At 49.4% G+C, this 19,753-nt stretch overlaps 1 protein-coding gene across 3 annotated transcripts in view; it reads right to left on the reverse strand.

The window, feature by feature from the left end:
• SYNJ1 (synaptojanin 1) overlaps window positions 1–19,753 on the reverse strand; it is a 60,480-nt gene that overhangs the window by 15,152 nt on the left and 25,575 nt on the right. For 2 of the 3 annotated variants that reach the window (XM_059686325.1, XM_059686326.1), the window contains exons 12-22: window positions 19,036–19,201; window positions 11,814–12,005; window positions 11,070–11,154; window positions 9,229–9,369; window positions 8,884–9,076; window positions 8,501–8,659; window positions 7,301–7,457; window positions 6,416–6,533; window positions 6,113–6,328; window positions 4,165–4,243; window positions 1,411–1,573 (exon numbers count right to left, since the gene is read on the reverse strand). In XM_059686325.1, the coding sequence (XP_059542308.1) occupies window positions 1,411–1,573; window positions 4,165–4,243; window positions 6,113–6,328; window positions 6,416–6,533; window positions 7,301–7,457; window positions 8,501–8,659; window positions 8,884–9,076; window positions 9,229–9,369; window positions 11,070–11,154; window positions 11,814–12,005; window positions 19,036–19,201 (1,669 nt within the window). Of the gene's footprint in view, window positions 1–1,410; window positions 1,574–4,164; window positions 4,244–6,112; window positions 6,329–6,415; window positions 6,534–7,300; window positions 7,458–8,500; window positions 8,660–8,883; window positions 9,077–9,228; window positions 9,370–11,069; window positions 11,155–11,813; window positions 12,006–14,516; window positions 14,541–19,035; window positions 19,202–19,753 lie in introns of all 3 variants that reach the window. The other variant, XM_059686324.1, reaches the window with a different exon arrangement.

Genomic DNA, 19,753 nt, shown 5'->3' on the forward strand with positions numbered 1-19,753 from the left:
CCCCAGGCGCACCTCCCCGGAGCCTCCTCCCGCCCCTCAGACTCTCTTTGCTTTAACTGAACTGGTCCTCCAGGCCTCCTCGTCTCCTTGCTCAGCGCTGGAAAGCGGGGCCAGGGCATCCCTTGCAACCTCATTCGAGCTCCAGAGCATGAGTCTTCATGGACTAACGGCTACTTCTCTACGGCTCTGCCACGGGAATTTACTTCCCATCCTCCACCTCGCCTGCTGCCACCCTCTCCAACCCCCACCTTTCCCCCACACGGAGCCCACGCAGGGCGAACTGACAGAGAGCAGGACTGTGAGTGACATCTTTCTGGGTGAATCAGAGGCCACATGGACAACCCTCCAACCTAAATACCTTGGTCCTATCCTTCCTCCCCCACAGACACTCTCCTCCGCTCCAAACACGCCCTCCCAGCCCCGCACTCCCTCTGAAAACAGACTCCCCACACCTCCTCCGACCGCCACCTCCCGCTTCTGTCTCCCAGTCTCTCCTTTTATTTTATTTTTTAATCCTCACCCGAGGATATTCTTTCCATTGATTTCTAGAGAGAATGGAAGGGAGGGGGGAGGGGGAGGGGAAGAGAAAGAAAGAGTGAGAGAGAAGCATCAATGTGAGAAAGACACATCAATTGGTTGCCTCCTGCACACGCTCCAGTGGGTCTGGGCTGGGGATGAAGCCTGCAACTGAGGTACGTGCCCTTGACCAGAATCGAACCAACCACGCAGCCAAACTGGCTAGGGCTGAGCCAAATGTCCTTAAAGAGCATCTGCAGCCGAAACCGGTGTGGCTCAGTGGATAGAGCGTCAGCCTGCAGACTGAAGGGTCCCAGGTTCTATTCTGGTCAAGGGCATGTACCTTGGTTATGGGCACACCACCGTGGGGGGTGTGGAGGAGGCAGCTGATCGATGTTTCTCTCTCATCGATGTTTCTAACTCTCCCTTCCTCTCTGTAAAAAAATCAATAAAATATATTAAACAAAAAAAAGAGCATCTGCAGACACTGCACGCCCACCTCCATCCACACTTCCACCTCCATCCACCTCCACGCCCACCTCCGTCCACACTTCCACGCACCAGCACCTGCTCCCCCGCCCCCCCAGCGGCTCTCAGGAAGGCCCCCAGCTCCTCTGCTGTTTGCTTCGGGGACCAGCTGCCGCCTTCGCGCCTCCTCTGCGACACAGGACGCACTGACACTCCCTCCTCGTTACCATTTCCTTCCTGACTCCTCAGCCACTGCTTTCTCTCGGCTCTGACACTCCCAGTGGCTTCTTCACATTTTCCTTTCAGGGCAGCCCTCTCTGGCCTTCACTTGGTCTGTTTCTCTGCTCGCGATTCCAGGGCCAGTTCCCTCCGTCTCTGCAGTCCCTGTGGCCTAGAAGCACGCCAGCGCGTGTTCCAGAAACAAACCTTCCAGGTCGAAGTCTGCCGCCACCTCCGCGTCCTCGCCCAGCAGCGTGGAGCTTGTCGACGAAGGCAACGGGGCGTTAATCTTCTCTAAACTTATTTCTTCTTCCAAATTCTTGATCCAGTCGGGGCTTTTCAAAGTAATCATTATAGTCCGGCCCAGTAACTAGTGGAGTGAGAGACACAGACGGCAGGTCATTGGCCTGGAAATGAGCTCTCGTGGGACACAGTGGCTGCCTTGTTCACACAGGTTTAGCACAGCCGAGGCAGCAGACTGCTCCACACACTGGTTTTACCCAGTTCAAACGCCCCCACGCTCCCGTGAGAAGCACGTGCTGCGACAGCGAAGGCCTTTTCCCAGGACACGAGCTGTGTCCTCTGCTGCAGCCAGTGTCTCCCCACCAGTGCAGGTTCACCCACAACTGGCTGCATAACATGGTGCTTCCTGACTTGGATCCACATCTAACTGTCCCGTGTGGAACAGCCACAGCAGAGACAGGAGCCCATCTTCCCCTGTCCACACTGGAGTTCCTCGGCCCAGGAGGAACATGAATCGTCACACACGCTCTCCACAAACAGTTTTACAAAACTCTGAAAGCCTTGTAAGGGACTAAGTGTGGATACTTTCTAAGAGTATAACACAGACGACTAGACTTGAGGGTGCGGGACAGAGCCGAAGAGGGGGCTGTGGCGGGGGGTGAGGGGGAGGAAAATTAAATTGTCAGGGAAAGGCAAAAGGAAAACTCAGAAAGGGGGTGAAAGTGGACAAGAAAGGCCAGCATAGGAGCTGCCCTTAAACATCACGTGGGGTGAGAAAGGGGTTTTAAGAGACAAAAGCTGGAATGACATTTAAATGTCAGACGTTCCCAGATGGCGAGGACACGGCGGTCACCAGACGCACTGGGGAGAGCGCAGCGAGCAGCACACAGCAGGGGCTGCAGACGTGACGCCAGGAGTCAAGGCTAAGACAGCCACAGCTCCTGCTCCTTCTGGGCTTCCGGACTGTCAGCGGAAGAGCTTTCCTGGGTCTCCTGACTTACTGTTGCACAAGTATGCTACGATTACATTTGTGAAAACAAACAAGACCCTACAAAACCTACTGCAAAAGCAACGTATGTGGGGAAATGTTCTCTCCAAGGAAGCCAAGTGATGGAACCGAAAGGAAGCTCAGGAAATGCGTATGAAGCTGCCCCCATTGGAGAAATCAAGCTTGGATTTTCGTCCATCCGACCTAGTGACCATGCATTCGGACACTAGGGTCTGTCCTAAAGCACTGAGAGGAATGGAGACTCAGCCCTCTGTGGAAGTAAACTCTCCAGGCACGACACAAATCCCCCACATGACATGTCAATCACAGGGAGTGACATCCCCACCAACCAAAACATTTCTAAACTGGCTCAGTGGGATGGACTGTTACCTAGGGGAATTATTAGTTTTAACTTTTAATTACACTTGACATTCAACAGTATGTTAGTTTCAGGTGTACCACACAGAGGTCAGGTATTTATATACCTGATGAAGCGATCATAAGTCCAGTACCCACCTGACGCCGTACGCAGCTGCTGTGATACTGCTGACTGTGTTCTCTATGAGAATCATGGCCCCCATGCTTGAAAAGGGGCCTGGGCACCACTATCGAAGCCAATCCAACAAGTTCCTAGGAGTCATGAGTACCTTCTTCCTTGTTTCCTTGTCAATCAAGCATTTTATTCATTTGATAGAAATCTTTCCTACTATATAGATGAGCCAGAATACGATTCAAATTTAAGAATTTAAAAAATTTTATATAACAACTAGTGGCTCGGTGCACAGAATTCATGCACGGGGGTGGGGGTGGTGGTGGTTCCTTCAGCCCAGCGTGCACCCTCTCCAATCAGAGACCCCTTGGGAGATGTCCGACTACTGGCAGTCAGGCATCCCTCTTGCAATCTGGGACTGCTGGCTCCTAACCTGCCTGCCTGATCGCCCCTAACTGCCTCTGCCTGCCTGATCTTGCCCCCAGTGGCCCTCCCCTGCCACCTGATCGCCCCTAACGGCCTCTGCCTTGGCCCCCACCACCATGGCTTTGTCTGGAAGGAAGTCGGACATCCGGATGGTGGCCGGTTGACCCGGTCTAATTAGCATATTACCCTTTTATTAGTATAGATAGATTATACAGGATAGGATTGCTTAAATGGGGGAGAAAAGCCTTTTTTAGCAGGAGGAGATGCTCTTGGCAGACAAAAATACATAATCCCTATATCTGGACTGATAGCCAGCCATATGCACTATACTGCCAAACCAGTCATTAAAAAATTGAACCACTTTCTTACACCTTACACCAAACAGCTGCTGCCCTTAAAACCCCTCCTCAGCCCCCACCTTAGGTTCTGCCTTTGCAGTTCACCCAGATTAGGTTCTGATTGGTCAGTTTCTATGCCAGTCAGAGCCAAAAGCTCCTCCTCCTAGGCAGCCATCTTGTGAGGTGAGGGTTAATTTGCATATTGCCTCTTTATTATATAGGATAATTAAAATCAAATTAGATGGTAAACACGGTTTCTTCTTAATCTAGATCAATGGTTAATATCTCTAGGGACAGACCAAAATAATCCTGAACTAGTCAGACACCTAGTCTTAAGTAATAAATATTAAAGTTCTCCATAAGGTCTTTCCTCCTTTGGAACTGGAAATTCATTTAGATAATCTTGCTGCATTTGTATAAAAGCATAACCCTTGTTCACTTAATTACAGAACTTAGAGTCAGCAAAAGCTACTCACCTCTTTACCACTGAGGCTCAGAACACTCAAGGCAGAACTTCCCTCCAAAAATGTAACCCACATTTTATCTTCTACAAACCTTCGAGAGAGAGAAAAACGAATAAAAAAACATAATTAATATCGCAGACATAACTAGCCCAGTGACTCGTCTGATGATGATTGATGAACAAGGGCCCGCGGAGGCCGGGAAGTAAACACTGGAGAGAGCAGCAGGCGGGTGACCTGGTGGGGGCGCTCTTCCCCCAGGATTCCACATCAAATGGCTTTCACACATGGCTAACAGGCGGCTAGAAGCAACGGGCCTGTGGTGAGGGCCACCTGTGACCCCTGCTCATCCGCTCGGCCACCTCCCATCCCGGGAAAGGGGCCAGAGACTGAACAGCTCGTTCCCAGTGACCTTACAAGGCACGTAAGTTACAGGACAGAGTCCGAGTCTCCTGACCCCACAGACTGCGGGAGGGATGACGACTGTCCTGAAGCAATGTCCTCTGACCAAGAAAGAAGATGGGGTGTTCATTAAACCAGCCTCGGACCTCCCCAAGGAGCCTGAGGTTACGGTCTTGTCTTTGCTCACTGACAGCCACTTACTGTCTGGGGACTTCGATGGCCTTGGCTATGATTCTGTTTACAATTTTGAAATAAGAACCCCAAGAGTAAAAAATAAAGGACATGAGGATAAGCCCTGAAGATGGTCACTGAGAGGTAATAACGTTATCACGCAAACAGGAACAAAGCAAATCACGGCACTGCCAGTCTGATGAGTTCAAATAATCCCAACTGTGGAAGTTCAGAAATCCTTGCAGATTTTTCAAAGATGAGAAAATACATACACGCATTGAGGTACACACACACACACACACACACACACACACACGCACAGTCCCCCTTAACGAGGATTCAAAAGCATGAATTACGGACATTAAGAGGAAAAGACTAAAATGAAAGCACAGGTGCGCAGTTACTCTGCCAGCTTAAAGCAAAGGCCGGACAGATTTGCACACTCACTCAGTGTGCCCAGCTTCTCTGGCCCAACGTTCCGAAGCCGCAGGATCCTATCCTTTCGAAGACGGAGAAGCCGTCCTACCCAAGTGCCCTGAAGACCGCCCCTGCTGACGGTGCGGAGCGCCCTCCTTCCTGTGGCTGCACTCAGACCCATCCCCGCCCCCACCGCTGTTCTCTGACGGCGGCTCCAGGCACCGTGGCCACCGGGCAGGGCTAATGCTCGGTCCGATCCTTCATCAGCAAGGTGCCCCTCGCACACGTCTCACTTTAACAGACTCCGGTTCTAACGCCCAGGGATTTCTGGAGGTCCTTCCAGAAGCTGCATTTTCTTCCCCCTTTCACTCCAAGGGTAAAGCTTCTAGAGTTTCCGCTGGTGGAGATGAGTGTCTACGTGCACCTAGCCGTGTGCCGTCCACGTTTCCAGGAGCCTCCTGGTGACACGGAAGGGAGTTTAGACTTGTCACTCCCTGCTGGTGTCCTGCTCTGGCCCAGAAGGTGAGAATCAGTTTAGTCTTTCTGGTGACAGGAGTCCTTTCCTTGTTTACTTACTTTTTTCTTCTTCTTAAGACTCTAATGTTTTATTTTATTTTAAAAATATGTTTTTATCGATTTCAGAGAGAGGAAGGGAGAGGGAGAGATACCAATATTAATGATGAGAGAGAATCATTGATCAGCTGCCTGCTGCACGCCCCCTACTGGGGTTCAAGCTCACAACTCAGGCATGTGTCCTGACTGGGAATGGAACCCTCACCTCCTGGTTCATAGGTGGACGCTCAGCCACTGAGCCACACCAGCCGGGCTGAATAACGTTCTAGAGCATGGATCTCCCACAGCTTGGAAATAACAACATTCAATACTATTCAAACCCTAGGCAAGGCCCTTTCGAACACAGAAAATGTGATTTAGGAATCATGAGCTGCTTCTGAACGATAAATAGTTCTCTCACCTTATGAGAACCACTTCACCAAAATTCGCAAACTGCTGCAGAAGCTCGTCGATCAAAGTGTCATCGAAGAAGCTGCTCTCTGGCCCCGCGCTCCGGACGGAGACCAGCACCGTGGCGTCGGGCGGGCCCTGCTCGGCCAGGACTTCCCTGTAGACGCTCTGCCTCTCCTCGGCCTCCACCTCGAAGATGTCGATGTCGATGAGGGCGACCACGGGCCTGAGGCGCGAGGAAGACAGGGTTAGATGCTTCCGGAAGGACGCGTGTCGCCCTCAATGGCGAGCCCAGCGCACGCAGGCGCGGCACCTGTGGTCGGAGGTCTTCAGCTCGGCCCGCCCGTAGTGCAGCAACGTGCCCGGGGTCCACGTGTACAGGATTTTGCTTCCGTCTTGGAAACTGGCGTTGAGGAGGTCCAAGTCCTCCGCTGCAGCGAGACAACAGAACAGAGGGCGTGAGCGGCAGGGCGGCCAGCCAGCCCCTTCCTCGCACCTTTCGCCTCCGAGGCTGCCACGCAGACACCCTCGCGGACAGGCAGCAGGTCTCACACCTGCAGGTCAGAGAGGCTTGTGGTGAAGTTACAGCTTGACGTTTACTTAATAGCAAGTGCGAGGCGGCTTCACCTGAGGTGGCTCCAGGGCCTGTGCCCGGACAGCGCTGCGCAAGCAATTCCGGAGAAGCAGCGGCTCCCAACATGTGCACACACCTGACATGTCGGCGCCTCAGCTGGCGGCCAACTAAAATGTCACAAAGTGCTTTCTCGCTTTCCTTTATATGAAATAATGCCATTGAGACAGACTGAAAAATTCATTAAGTTATTAAAGGCAAATCCGAGAATATTTTTAAAAATCTGTTTTATATGTAAATTTTACTTATTCTATCCTATTCTATCCTACCTTTGCTAAAACGTAGTAAAGGGTGAAGGGGCCAAACAGGTGACGGAAGGTATTTCTGTGGGTGGTGGGCACACAGGTGGTACACAGACCATGTACCATAGAGACGGACACTTGAAACCTCCATGATCTCATTAACCAGTCACCCCAATAGATGGAATTAAAAATAAACGAAAGAAAAAAATTAGCAAAGTAAAAGTAAATACATCCGTCTGTAAGGAGCCCCTCCTCTGACACTCACACTCCTCCCTCCCTCCCAGAACCCGCACCAACTCAGTGACATGAGGAGCCACTTCCCGACCTGATCGATCAAAAGGCCACTTCCTCCTCCTCCAGAGGACACGGTCTGTCCACGCGGGGGTGCGGCACTTTTCGCTGGTGTCATAGTCTTCAGAAAACAAATCATATTTATATGTCGGAGCAAAGGTTACTTTTCCTTCTAAAAATCCTCTAAAAATCTACAATAAACATATACAAAGGAAGTTATTTATAAACAAAGTAAGTTGCTTACAAAGCAAACATTTTCACTGAGGCAGCATTCACTACGTCTAAGCACTGAGGCCTCTCAGGACATCTGTGTGCATCGGATGAACACGTCCGATACGCGGAACAAAGCGAGGGAAGAACCCGACCCGTGGCCTCGGGCGCCTGCTGACCTCGCACTAAGGAGCCCACAGCCCCGTCGGGACATGGAAGTCATCTGGTCGCATGTCTGTTCTCAGATGGGGACCCAAGTGCTCGAATGCAGGTCTGACCCCCACGAACAGCGGTCACCAACCCTTCGGACCTCACGGACCCCAGCGGTCCGCGGCCCACCGGCTGGTGACCGCTGCCCATGAAGGCACCAGAGCAAGTGGCCACAACTGCCTGCACTCTGGAAGAACTTCTACTTAACTCTTCCAAGATGCTGTGGCCATACATTTTAAGAAATAAGTTTCAAAAAGGCAGATGAGCCCGGCTGGTGTGGCTCAATGGTTGAGTGTCAACCTATGAACCAGGAGGACACAGGCCCGAGTTGTGGGCTCCATCCCCAGTGGGGGTCATGCAGGAGGCCGACAATCAATGACTCTCTCATCATTGATGTTTCTATCTCTCTTTCCCTCTCCCTTCCTCTCTGAAATCAATAAAAAATATATTTTTAAAAAGGCAGATGATATAAGAAATAAGAGAAAAAAATAAAGCATATTATCCCATGATCTTAAGTTAAAAAACAGTAGCCCTGAAGACGAAGATTCTAAATTCATTATTACTAAAAAAGTATATTCTTCTACTTAAAAGTTCATCTTATTGAGACAGTATATTTTTCTTCCAGGGAGTTAATGTGGGTTTTCCTTTCCTCTCCGTTTCCTTTTTTAAAGGGAAGGTAGGCCTGCACCTGTCAGACTACAGCTGTGCATTCATTAGGTGTAGAGAGACCCCGCGAGATTGACAAGGCAGCACGTGGCTAAGGAAAGCCGCTGCAGAGCCAAGGCCCCTTCTCCGCGCGGTCCCGGGGACGCACCTGCCCGGCGTTCTTCTGGCCGATCAGCTGGTCCCCCGCGATGAGGGCGTCCCAGTTCTGCTGCCTGATGAGCTCCTTCACCTCCTCATTGGGGAGGTCGATGCGGTAGTTGAAGTCGCCGCACCAGAACACGTAATCGTGGGAAAAGAGCATCCTCCCCTAGAGCCAGGAGAGGGGTTCCCAGTCAGCGCGCGACTCACAGTGTTTAGGGCGATGGCTTTGCCGCCCGCCCCTCCCCTCGGTGCGCTCATCCGTCCCCCTGCGGTGAGAACCGGAGGTATCTGTCTAGGCGGGCGCTGCTGGCACTTCTCGGCACGTGAAACCCTCAGAGGCTGCGCAGCTCCCGGGCGCCCCCTGCCCTGCCGGGGCGGAGCGGGGCTCACCATGGGGAAGCTCAGTTTCCGCACGATCTCCGCGAAGTCCTCGTTCCGCTCCTTGACCTGGGACTGCCCTGCGGCGAAGTGGCTGCACACGAAGCAGAGGCTGGTCGTGTGGAACAGCAGGCGGATGGCAACCGCTCCCTTGTTGCCCGTGGCGCCACCCATTCCCGTCTTCACGGTGTCCACGGCGACATCCCTGGGGCGCAAGGAACCCGGAATGGACGATGCCACACCGACAGGCCCGGGGCACGAGACATCGGGGCGGGCGCACCCGTTTCCCAGCGGCCTGTCACTGCTCCCTCAGACACACGGGAACAAGCGGCGGCGGGAGCTGCCGGAGGCACCCACCTGATGAAGGGCGCGTGCTGCGGGCGGATGAAGACGAACAGGCAGACGCCCACCAGCTGCTCGGAGGCCAGCAGCACGTACTTGTTGTCCCGGGAGACGGTCTTCTGGAGCTCCACCGCCCAGAGCTTCTGGTTCGTGGTGCTGCAGGACGGACGGGGCAAAGACACGGACAGGGGCGCCTGCTTAGTAAGGCAGCTGTCAATTACACTTGATAGTTTATATATGTACTCAAATTTTTAAAAATGTTTTTACTGATTTTGAGAGAAACATCGATGAGAGAGAAACATCATCGATTGGCTGCCTCCTGCACGCCCCTACTGGGGATGGAGCCCTCAAGCCGGGTATGTGCCCTGACTAGGAACCAACGAGTGACCTCTTGGTTCATGGGTTGATGCTCAACCACTGAGCCACACTGTCTTCTTACAGGGTCCAAACAAGGCCCACACTGTCATACCATACTATTTCACCCACAAGTTTATTCTGAAAATCTTTTTAAGTCATCAAAGATGGGCAATTGCTCAACTATAAAAGCAGACACACTTGGTTAAAATAAAGCTGTTAAGCTCTGGGTTGCACTCAAATAATTTGATTTGTAATGAGGCTTCAGAACAGCAATTCCCAGAGTGTGGTCTGGGAACATCCCTGGGGGTCCCCAAACCCACGAGCTCGAAGCCATTTCCATGCACTACTGAGACCCTGCTTCCCTCACTGCTGTGATGGGGCAGAAGCCACGAGGCCCGAGTGCCGACGCCCTGAACGGAGCCAGGCCGGGCGCCTGGTGGGTGCCCTCCTCACGGCCTCGCACTGCACTTTAAAGAGTGCACTTCACTGAGACGGCCCTGATGAAGCAGCCAACACTGACTGGATCAGAGCGCAGCCCCAGCCCCACCCGTGGGCTGTGTGACAAAGGGGACACACACAAAGTATCCGCCTGCTGTGACAGTGGCTGTCATTTCTCGGAAAAGCACCTGACAGAGTGAGCTGAGAGATGAACTGCCGCTTTTCTCATAGAAAACAATTGGTACGTAAAGAATTAATCCCAGAAAGACTGGTTATTCAGACAGGTTACTTAGCAAATCCTTTCTGGGCCAAGCCTTTCTTTCCAAGGGAAACAACCTTCGGTATGTGCTCCCAATGATAAAATTTGAGTTTTAAGCAAAACTGAGAATTTTGGAAAACGTGTGGCTGCTCCTGTGACCTTGACACGTCCCCGACCCTCCACAGCTGCTGATGAGGTCAGTGACGATGGCACCGACGCGTATTCTGAATGTCTAAGGGCACGGCCAACATGTGAAGATCTCCCTAACTCAGCGAGCTAATGTCTTCTCAGTGAACAACATGCGATGTTTCAAAATCATGCATCAGTCAAAGACAGACCAATAAAAGATAAACATTCGCACAAAAGGTTCATTGCTGTGTGTTTCAGATTCCATATTGCAACTAAACTTTAAGAAGCTACTCTACTTGTTGAGTTTTGGTGTAGTCTCAGAGAAAAAATGAACGGAAAAGGCCATTAAACTATTTCCATTTCCAGCTACATACTGATGTAATTTTCTTCATATAGTTCAACCAAACAACACACCACAACAGACTCCTGCAAAAGGAAACATGAGAAGCCAGCTAGCGTAAGCCAGATATCAGAGATTTGTAAAAAATCCTTTAAGATTTTCAACATTCTTCAGAGTGTAGAAAAGATCCGATGCCAAGTCTGAGAACTGCTCTTTCACAGTTTAAAGGGACCGTCACATATTTCCTCTCCATCTCTGCAGACAGACACTGCTGACCTGCGTATCTGCCCTCCATGCCGCCCCCCGGAAGCCCGGTGCTGCCTGCCGGCTTACCTCGCATTCACAATGTTTCCCGCATTCAACTCCACCATCTCCTCAAACCCGATCGCAAATATGTCTGTCGGCTTGCTTCTTCTCTCTACAGGCACGCATTCAAGGAAGACCATTAAGATGCAGCCTGTCAAACGGCACCCCTGCCTCCAGCCCCCACACGAACACGGCTGGGATCACCACCAGGTCTCATGAGGTCCACGTTTGTGTTTTCAGTTTAACCGATTCACACCGAAGACAAAAGCCCGGGAGTGGGCATTACTTTACATTGACTTCGACGCAGGTGCCCCAGGGCTTCTTCTCTAAGACTGTTACTCTGGGAGCGCCTTAGGGCCGTGCACAGATCATCTGAAAGGATGCTTGCTCGAGTTCATACCATGGACAGGAGAGAAACAAGCCCCTCTAACAGGCTAACCTGAGCAACACTGGAGGGGAAGCGGGTCTTAGAAAAGGCTCAGACAACAAGCGGCTGAGAAAACCGCAAATTCGAGGGAACTGTTGGGAGAGATTTTTCACATTCAAATTCGAAAACCACAGGCCTGGTCCTTTGTGCTTTTCAGAAAGTAAAAACCTAGAAATAAAAAGAAGGGAAGCCTCTGGTGGATTTGGTCTATAAAATGTTGGCCTTTCAATTTCTAAACCCAAGCTTCCTTTGTAAGTCACGCATATTGAGAAGGGCTCCCTTGTTTTCCAGGTTAAGCAATCAGTCGGGACTTGTCAGTTACACCCACATCCTAAAAGGCCAACCTTGAAACTCCTGGATGCCCGCCAGCCTGGGTGCATCAAGAAGCCAGTCGGTGAGGGTCTGGTTCTTAAAAGCTATGCTGCGGAACTGCTTCCCGCCGTTCACATTCCAGGTGCCCACACACACGCGGATTTTCTTGGGCTTTGAATACTTGTAGAAACTCTCGCACATGCTCTTCAGAACTTTAGAAGAGGCTGATCAAAAACAAAACACAACAGAGTTTTAACTGCATTAAAACGATGATGAAAACGGATTTTCACCGCTGACAAGTGGCGCCCGCCACGTACAAGCATCACGGTAAACAAGCACGAAGCGCCGTGGGCACATGCAGAGGCAGAGCAGCCCTGAGCAGAGCCCAGCCCGATGCGATCCACCAACACAATTTAAAAGTCGGCCGCGTAGACATGGTAACCAAAATAAGAGAAGCTACGGTGAAATTACTGCAGCAACACACAACATGCGGAGGAATGGTTCTCTTCAATTAAATGCTATGTCGTTTCTATAAGGCACACAATTAGAGACAGGACATTTTTTAGAAGTAAGCCATTGACCTTCACATAACTTCCATTCAAAGGCTGGTAAAAATACAAATTTACTTTCTCCCCAAACAAAAACATTTAAGGACATTTACATCTAAGATTCCAGCTACTAACAGGTGGTTGATGAATTAGCGCTCCCTGACAAAGATACAAAGTCTGGATGACAAGGAGGCGCCGGAGATGAAGTCACTGATAAATGCTTCCCATCCCACTCAGAGTGGAAGCAACTTCCTGGAACCATTTGCTTTGCCTGTGCCCTCACCTGCTAGCCATCCCCCGTTCACTCACTGCTCAGCCACTGCCCTCCCGGCGGTGCCAGGCCCGCTCCTGCCACAGGGCCTTTGCACTGGCTGCTTCCACTGCCTGCACACGCCTCCCTCACTTCCTTCAGGTCTTCACTTTGTTGGGAGGTGCCTCATTAACATCCACATTCCGTGCCTAACCTCCTCCGTCCACTCCTTGCTTTTTCTCTATAGCATTTCTCACCATTCACAAACTACGCGTTTTATCTATTGATCTGTAACTGTCTGTCTCTCTTCACAAGAATGAAAGCTCCAGGAAGGCAGATATGTTGGTCTACTGCACTATCTTAGTGACTAGAAGCCCCTGGCACAGAGGAAGTGCTCAATAAATAATTGGTGAATGAATGAATGCCCCATACACTTGAAATCCTCGATCTCTTGTCCTATTTTCCTTCCTTCTAAAGCGCACTTCCTGTCGGTTAAGTTAAATTCTCTGCACTTAGAGCGGATGGAACCATAGAGGACCTTCATCTAAAACAGAGATGATGCACTCAACTGGCAGCAATGCGTCAAAGGAAAAGAAAAGCAGAACGATTCTCTGTTCACCACAGGACACTGTTTTATCCTATGATTTATTGTACGGAACCAGGACACCGAAGTTTGGTGAGAGAATGAGCAGAAGAGGGAAATAAGCTGTGAGTACAGCTCTGACCCCAGGGCAGGTTTCCGCCCTCACTGCCTGGCCTGACGGCTTGCGCAGAGGTGTGGAGGTGGAGAAGGCAGACGGTGTGTCCTGGCTGCTGGCCTAGGTGCTGGAAGCTGGCTGACCCCAATACAGACGCTGGTCTGTATAACTGAGGCCACTGCCATTGTTCCTACTTCGCAAACAGCTTCTGCCACCCTTTCTGTATCTAAACACCAGTCCTTCACGACCTGCTGCTGAAAACCATCAGCCAGCCCATGAGCTGTGTGAACAAAAACGTGTCCACACTGTATGAACTAACAGTCAGCCTATAAACGCAACGGGTTTTAAAAATCCTCTCTTTTCTCCACCGGCCGGCCCTTAGCCTCCACGTGCAGAAAGAAACGAGCCTCTGCTCAAACGGTGTCCACCCTCAGCACCACACTGCCCCCGGGAAGTGCATCTCAGGACGAGCCCAGCGAGCTGGGGGTGTGCTCGGCCGCCGTCCCTTTCAGGAAAACGCCCACGTCTCTCGAAGCACTCGGCACCACTCGGCCGGACAAGCCCTGGTGACACCGGACCTGAGTGAAGGGGAAAAGGTGTCTTTTCCACCAAATTTCTGGTAAGAGTTTAGCTTCTGTTCCCTTCACCACAAACTTGGGTTTAAAGACAAGATCACCAACTCTGACCAGAAAACGAAGGCATGAAACTGCTATGAACAGCAAAGGCAAGAAATAACCACTGTTAGGTCTTATGTGCTCAACGCTCCCAGCTTCGTCGGCGACCTCGACGCTCTTCCACCGACTTCGGATCAGGGGAGTTCAGGACTTGGAGAATGTCTCCCCCAGTGTGAGGAGGAGCCAGTGCCTTTTCACATACTGTGAGTGAGAAACACCGGGCGCATCACAAACATCACAGATGGCACTCTGACTCCACCCCAAAGGTCCCCCCGGGTCCCCACCAGCAACACCTGTTCCATGAAGCACGAAGCGGCATGAAACTAGGGGAGCTCCATGGAACTGGGTTTAACAGCCGCTACGGGGGCAGAGAGCGTTCTAAATGAAGATACTCCGTTTTCTCAAGCCTACAATTCCCCTCAGGTTCCAGTGCGGTGCCCCTTTGAGCTGCTAGAACCTGAGGGGAAAGGGAGTTTCCACTGACAGGGCTGCATCCGTTCACAACATCACCCTCAGGAAAGGAAGGAAACAGTTGCTGTGAGGTCGGTGGTTCTCTGTACTGTACCTGACTGCAACGTCTGCTCAGAAACTATGGATGCATGCGGAGGAAAACAAAGGCTCGTTAGTAACACGGCAAGGCGAGGGCAGACCTGGGGGGTGACAAGCCACCCTCGGGCGCCTCCCTCCTCTCCAGCCCCTTCGATGCCCGGATGTTCTCAGGAGGCTGCAGGGCACAGACACTAACCATGAACAGCAGCTGAAGCCAACTGTCTGCATCTGAGGGAAACCGGACAGCGACTCTGATGTCAGGTGCTGGGCCTGCTCCTCAGGCTGTTCGTGTGTGTGTGTGTGCCTATAAGTGTGTGTACACACATGTGCACATACATGTGAATGAGAACATGCACCTGAAAACCTGAGAGGCTGGAGGATTCTGAGCGTGGGAAGATACTGCCCTAACATACACCTTTTAAAATTCTTTCTGGGACTCACCAATTGATAAGCTCAATCAATTCAGTTATAACAAAACACACGTATTCCAAAAAGTCACCATGCTGGGCAAAACTGCAATGTCCCAGCCACAGGGTTTATGGGAAAATGGGGTTAGGGCCAAACAATCCCTTTGGCGGTGACGTAGCAAAAAAGACAGGAACCTAATGAAGACGACACAGTTTTACACGTGTTCGTGGTTCAGGGGGCCTAACTGCTCCTTCATCATGACCCGACGCCAGCTCGCAGCCACAGCCTGGGAGGCTGCAGCCCGAGTCACCGAGTGTCGGAGGCAGGTCCCTGAAATGGACCGAGTGGCAGCACCAATGGTGGGAGTGGCTCTCAGCACAGCTGGGAACCCGAGGCAGAGGGGTGAGAGGTGTGTGTGTGTGTGTGTGTATTCTTTAAAAAATTTTTTTTATTGATTTTTAGAGAGAGAGGAAAGGAGGGAGAGGCAGAAACATCGATGAGAGAGAATCATTGTTCAGTTGCCTCCTGCACATCCCCTGCTGGGGACTGAGCCTACAACCCAGGCATGTGCCCTGATGTGGAACTGAACCAGGCATCCTCCTGTTGCATAGGTCGATACTCAACCCCTGAGCCACACCGGCTGGGCTGTACGTATGTGTTTTATATCCTACTCGTCTTGCTCTGCTGGGGGCAGTTTTCTGTGTGTACCTGGCATTACCGCCAGTGAAATCATGCAGAGACGAATGCAGAATTGGCATACGCTCAAGATGTTCCCTAAGATGTCACCCATTTTAGGACAAGGTGACGGCAGAATTGGGTTCGCTTTTTAAGGCCTATTTCTCACACAGGAGAATGTGCAGGAAACTAAGCTGGTGACTAAGCCTAGGAAACGCGGGGTCCCGCGCTCTTCCTTTCCTTCCCTTCTTACTTTCGATGGCTTAGTGACACCTTCGCATCAAGGGCGGCCCAGGGGGCACAGGGGGACGAGGTGAGAGGATGCAAGCAGCTAAGTCTCCACTGCTGGAAGCAAGAAGGAAGCTTGACATTAAAAGATAGGTACAGCAGGTTTTTAAAAAGGATGTTTTTTATTGATTTTAGAGAGCGAGGAAGGGAAAGGAAGAGAGAGAGGCGAGGGAGGCATCAGATCCATTGGCTGCCTCCTGCACCTACAGGGTATCGAGACCAAAACCCGTGCAGGTGCCTTGACCAGGAATCGAACCAGCAACCTATTGGTGCACATGACACCCAACCACTGAAACACACCGGCCAGGGCCAGATTTTGTGTTTTAAAGCTTTAGTGGGCCTCAGCCCCCAGCCTACCTACAGAGCCCTGAGGAGCTGACTGTACTTAACAACCTCAGCACCATGAACAATTCTAAAGAATCCAAGTAATTATCCAAGAGAACATTGCCTGATGAGGAACAATTTCTCCTACGTGAACAGGGAAAACTGGAAGGTTTGGCTTGGAGATAACAGAGGAAATAAAAATGTTGAGTGCTAAGAAGTTAAAACAGAAAAAAACGTAGAGTAAGGAAGTCTAATTTATTAAGTTTTACAATGAATGCTGAGTTTTCTCATGATACTGCTTAGTACATGTTCCTGATATGAGCTCAAGTTCTTGTGGTTTAAATTAAAGGCACAATTAAAGGCACAATGACATATATTTATGTCAAATGTTAAGATTGGAAATTGGAGAAACCAAGATGGCGGCATAGGTAAACACCAGAAATTGCTGCCTCGCACAACCACTTCAAAAATACAACTAAAAGACAAAACAGACATCATCCAGAACCACAGGAAGGCTGGCTGAGTGGAAATTCTACAACTAGAAGGAAAGAGGAAAGCACACTGAGACTCAGAGGAGGTGAGGTGTGGAAGTAAAGTGCAGAGGTACAGAGGCGCACGTGGAAAGGGTTGGCAGCTGAGGACGTGGCGCACGTGGAACGGGCTGGAAACTGAGGACACAGTTGTCTTTTTCTCACTGCCAATTGGCCTGGAGGTCAATTCCTCCCAGTGATACCTACAACAATCAAGGCTGAACTACAACAAGACTGTGCACAAAGGCCACAAGGGGGTGCACCAAGAGTGTCCACCTCAGGTAATTGGGGAGGCTGAGCCACTGGGCCCTATAGGACACCTAGCACAGAAAGCCACTCTATCAACACAGGGAAGCATAAAAAAAATGCGGAGACAAAGAAACAGGTCACAAATGACAGAAATGGAGGAAAGCAAACTACTAGATATAGAGTTCAAAACCACACTTTTAAGGTTTTTCAAGAATTCTCTAGAAACCACCGATAAACTTAATGAGACCCTCAAGAAATCTAGTGAGACCCTGGAGGTTATAAAAAAGGACCAACTAGAAATTAAACATACACTGACTGAAATAAAAAATATTATACAGGGTTCCAACAGCAGACTAGAAGATCGCAGGAATCAAGTCAAAGATTTGAAATACAAAGAAGCAAAAAACACCCAACCAGAAAAACAAAAAGAAAAAAGAATCCAAAAATATGAAGATAGTGTAAGGAGCCTCTGGGACAACTTCAAATGTACCAACATCCAAATTATGGGGGTGCCAGAAGAAGAGAGAGAGCAAGATATTGAAAACCTATTTGGAGAAATAATGACAGAAAACTTCCCCTACCTGGTGAAAGAAATAGACTTACAAGTCCAGGAAGTGCAGAGAACCCCAAACAAAAGGAATTCAAAGAGGACCACACCAAGACACATCATAATTAAAATGCCAAGAGCATTTTAATTAAAATGTCAAAAGACAAAGAGATAATCTTAAAAGCAGCAAGAGAAAAACAGTCAGTTACCTACAAGGGAGTACCCATATGACTATCAGCTGATTTCTCAACAGAAACTTTGCAAGCCAGAAGGGAGTGGCAAGAAATATTCAAAGTGATGAATACCAAGAACCTACAACCAAGATTACTTTACCCAGCAAAGCTATCATTCAGAATTGAAGGTCAGATAAAGAGCTTCACAGGTAAGAAAAAGCTAAAGGAGTTCATCACCACCAAACCAGGATTATATGAAATGCTGAAAGGTATCCTTTAAGAAGAGGAGGAAGAAGAAGAAAAAGGTAAAGATACAAATTATGAACAACAAATATGCATCTATCAACAAGTGAATCTAAAAATCAAGTGAATAAATAATCTGATGAACAGAATGAACTGGTGATTATAATAGAATCAGGGGCATAGAAAGGGAGTGGACTGACTATTCTCGGCGGGGAAAGGAGTGAGGGAGATGCGGGAAGAGACTGGACAAAAATCCTGCACCTATGGATGAGGTCAGTGGGTGGGGAGTGAGGGCGGAGGGTGGGGTGGGAACTGGGTGGAGGGGAGTTATGGGGGGAAAAAAGAGGAATTGTAATAATCTGAACAATAAAGATTTAATTAAAAAAAAGACTGGAAATAGTGGTGTCCAATAATAAGCAATATTTTAAATTATTAGTTAATACGATTTAGTATTTCTTCAAGCAATAGCAATGAAAAGGTAAGACTAAGTTATAGAAACTTTTGGGCAGTGACTAGCAAAATACCCAATATAGGATATAGGCACCAATCTCTCAGTAAAGCATGTGTTGTTTACATAACTAGGCTATGGAATGCTCTACTAGCTGCATGTTCTGTGAAACCCTGCCTTTTAGTTAGTGTGAACCATTTACCCTCCATCATAACCTATCAGAGAAACATGCATGGGCCTCAGCTTACAGCTTAATAACACCTCTGATCCCTGGCTGGTGTGACTCAGGGGTGTAGCGTCGACCCAGGAACCAGGAGGTCACAGTTCGATTCCCGGTCAGGGCACATGCCTGGGTTGAGGGCTCGATCCCCAGTGTGGGGTGTGCAAGAGGCAGCGATGGATGATTCTCTCTCATTGTTCATATTTCTAACTCTTTCCCCCTCCCTTCCTCTCTCTCTAAAAATCAATAAAAACATATTAAAAGAAAAAATATATTTAAAAAATCATGTTGATAGAAAATCCTTCCAAACCTATTTTAATCAACTCCATCTAAAAGTTATTTATGTAACTAAGTTTACATTTCTCTTTTGGACTTCTAGAAGGAATATAAGTAACATAAAGTAGGTAGAATATAAAGTAAGTACGCATACCACGCAAACTTCCAGTGGTTAAAAGTGCTCGCGCTTTGTCAGCTAAGTCACTATTTAGAGTGTTTCCCAGGAGCAGAACGTCAATGGCCTCTTGCTTGGAGCTGTCAAAGAAGTTATTCTGAATCGTCCTAGTGACAGAGCGAGCACCATCTTTTAGCTTCCCAGCCTGTCGGGGGAGAAAGGAGCAAGGACTCTCATTCTAATCGTGCCATTTCCACGCAGCAGGTATTCTGCAACGTAAGGGTGACATAATTGTACTGCAATAAAGGACCTAATCATTCTATTTTGAATAGCGAATCATCACATTAAAATGGCTCAGGATGCCACTGTTTCTCTTCCTCTTTGGACCACAGCGCTGCCCAGAGATGGAAGCTCAGTGCCACCACGTGAGGACACCTGGGGCGCCGATCGTCCAGCACTGTTTACAGGAAGAGTGAACTGAGTGCTCTCCAACAGGAAGTCACTTCTACATCATCACTGCGATTGGAGATGGGGCGGGGAGAAGCAGGGGGAGAGAGGAGGATATACTGCACTCATAGGCTCTTATGAAAGCTGCAAAGGGCTTTAATAGTAGAAAATAAAATTGAAACTATTCCCTAGTAACTTCCTTAGTTACAGCTATAACTGAACAGAAGAATGAAGGCCTAGGCTAAAAAGAAATTTATTAATATAGATTACATATAAACTACCATCTACATTTTAGGCCATTGTATTACCT

The sequence above is a fragment of the Myotis daubentonii genome, chromosome 3 (assembly GCF_963259705.1).
Source record: "Myotis daubentonii chromosome 3, mMyoDau2.1, whole genome shotgun sequence".
NCBI lineage: Eukaryota > Metazoa > Chordata > Mammalia > Chiroptera > Vespertilionidae > Myotis > Myotis daubentonii.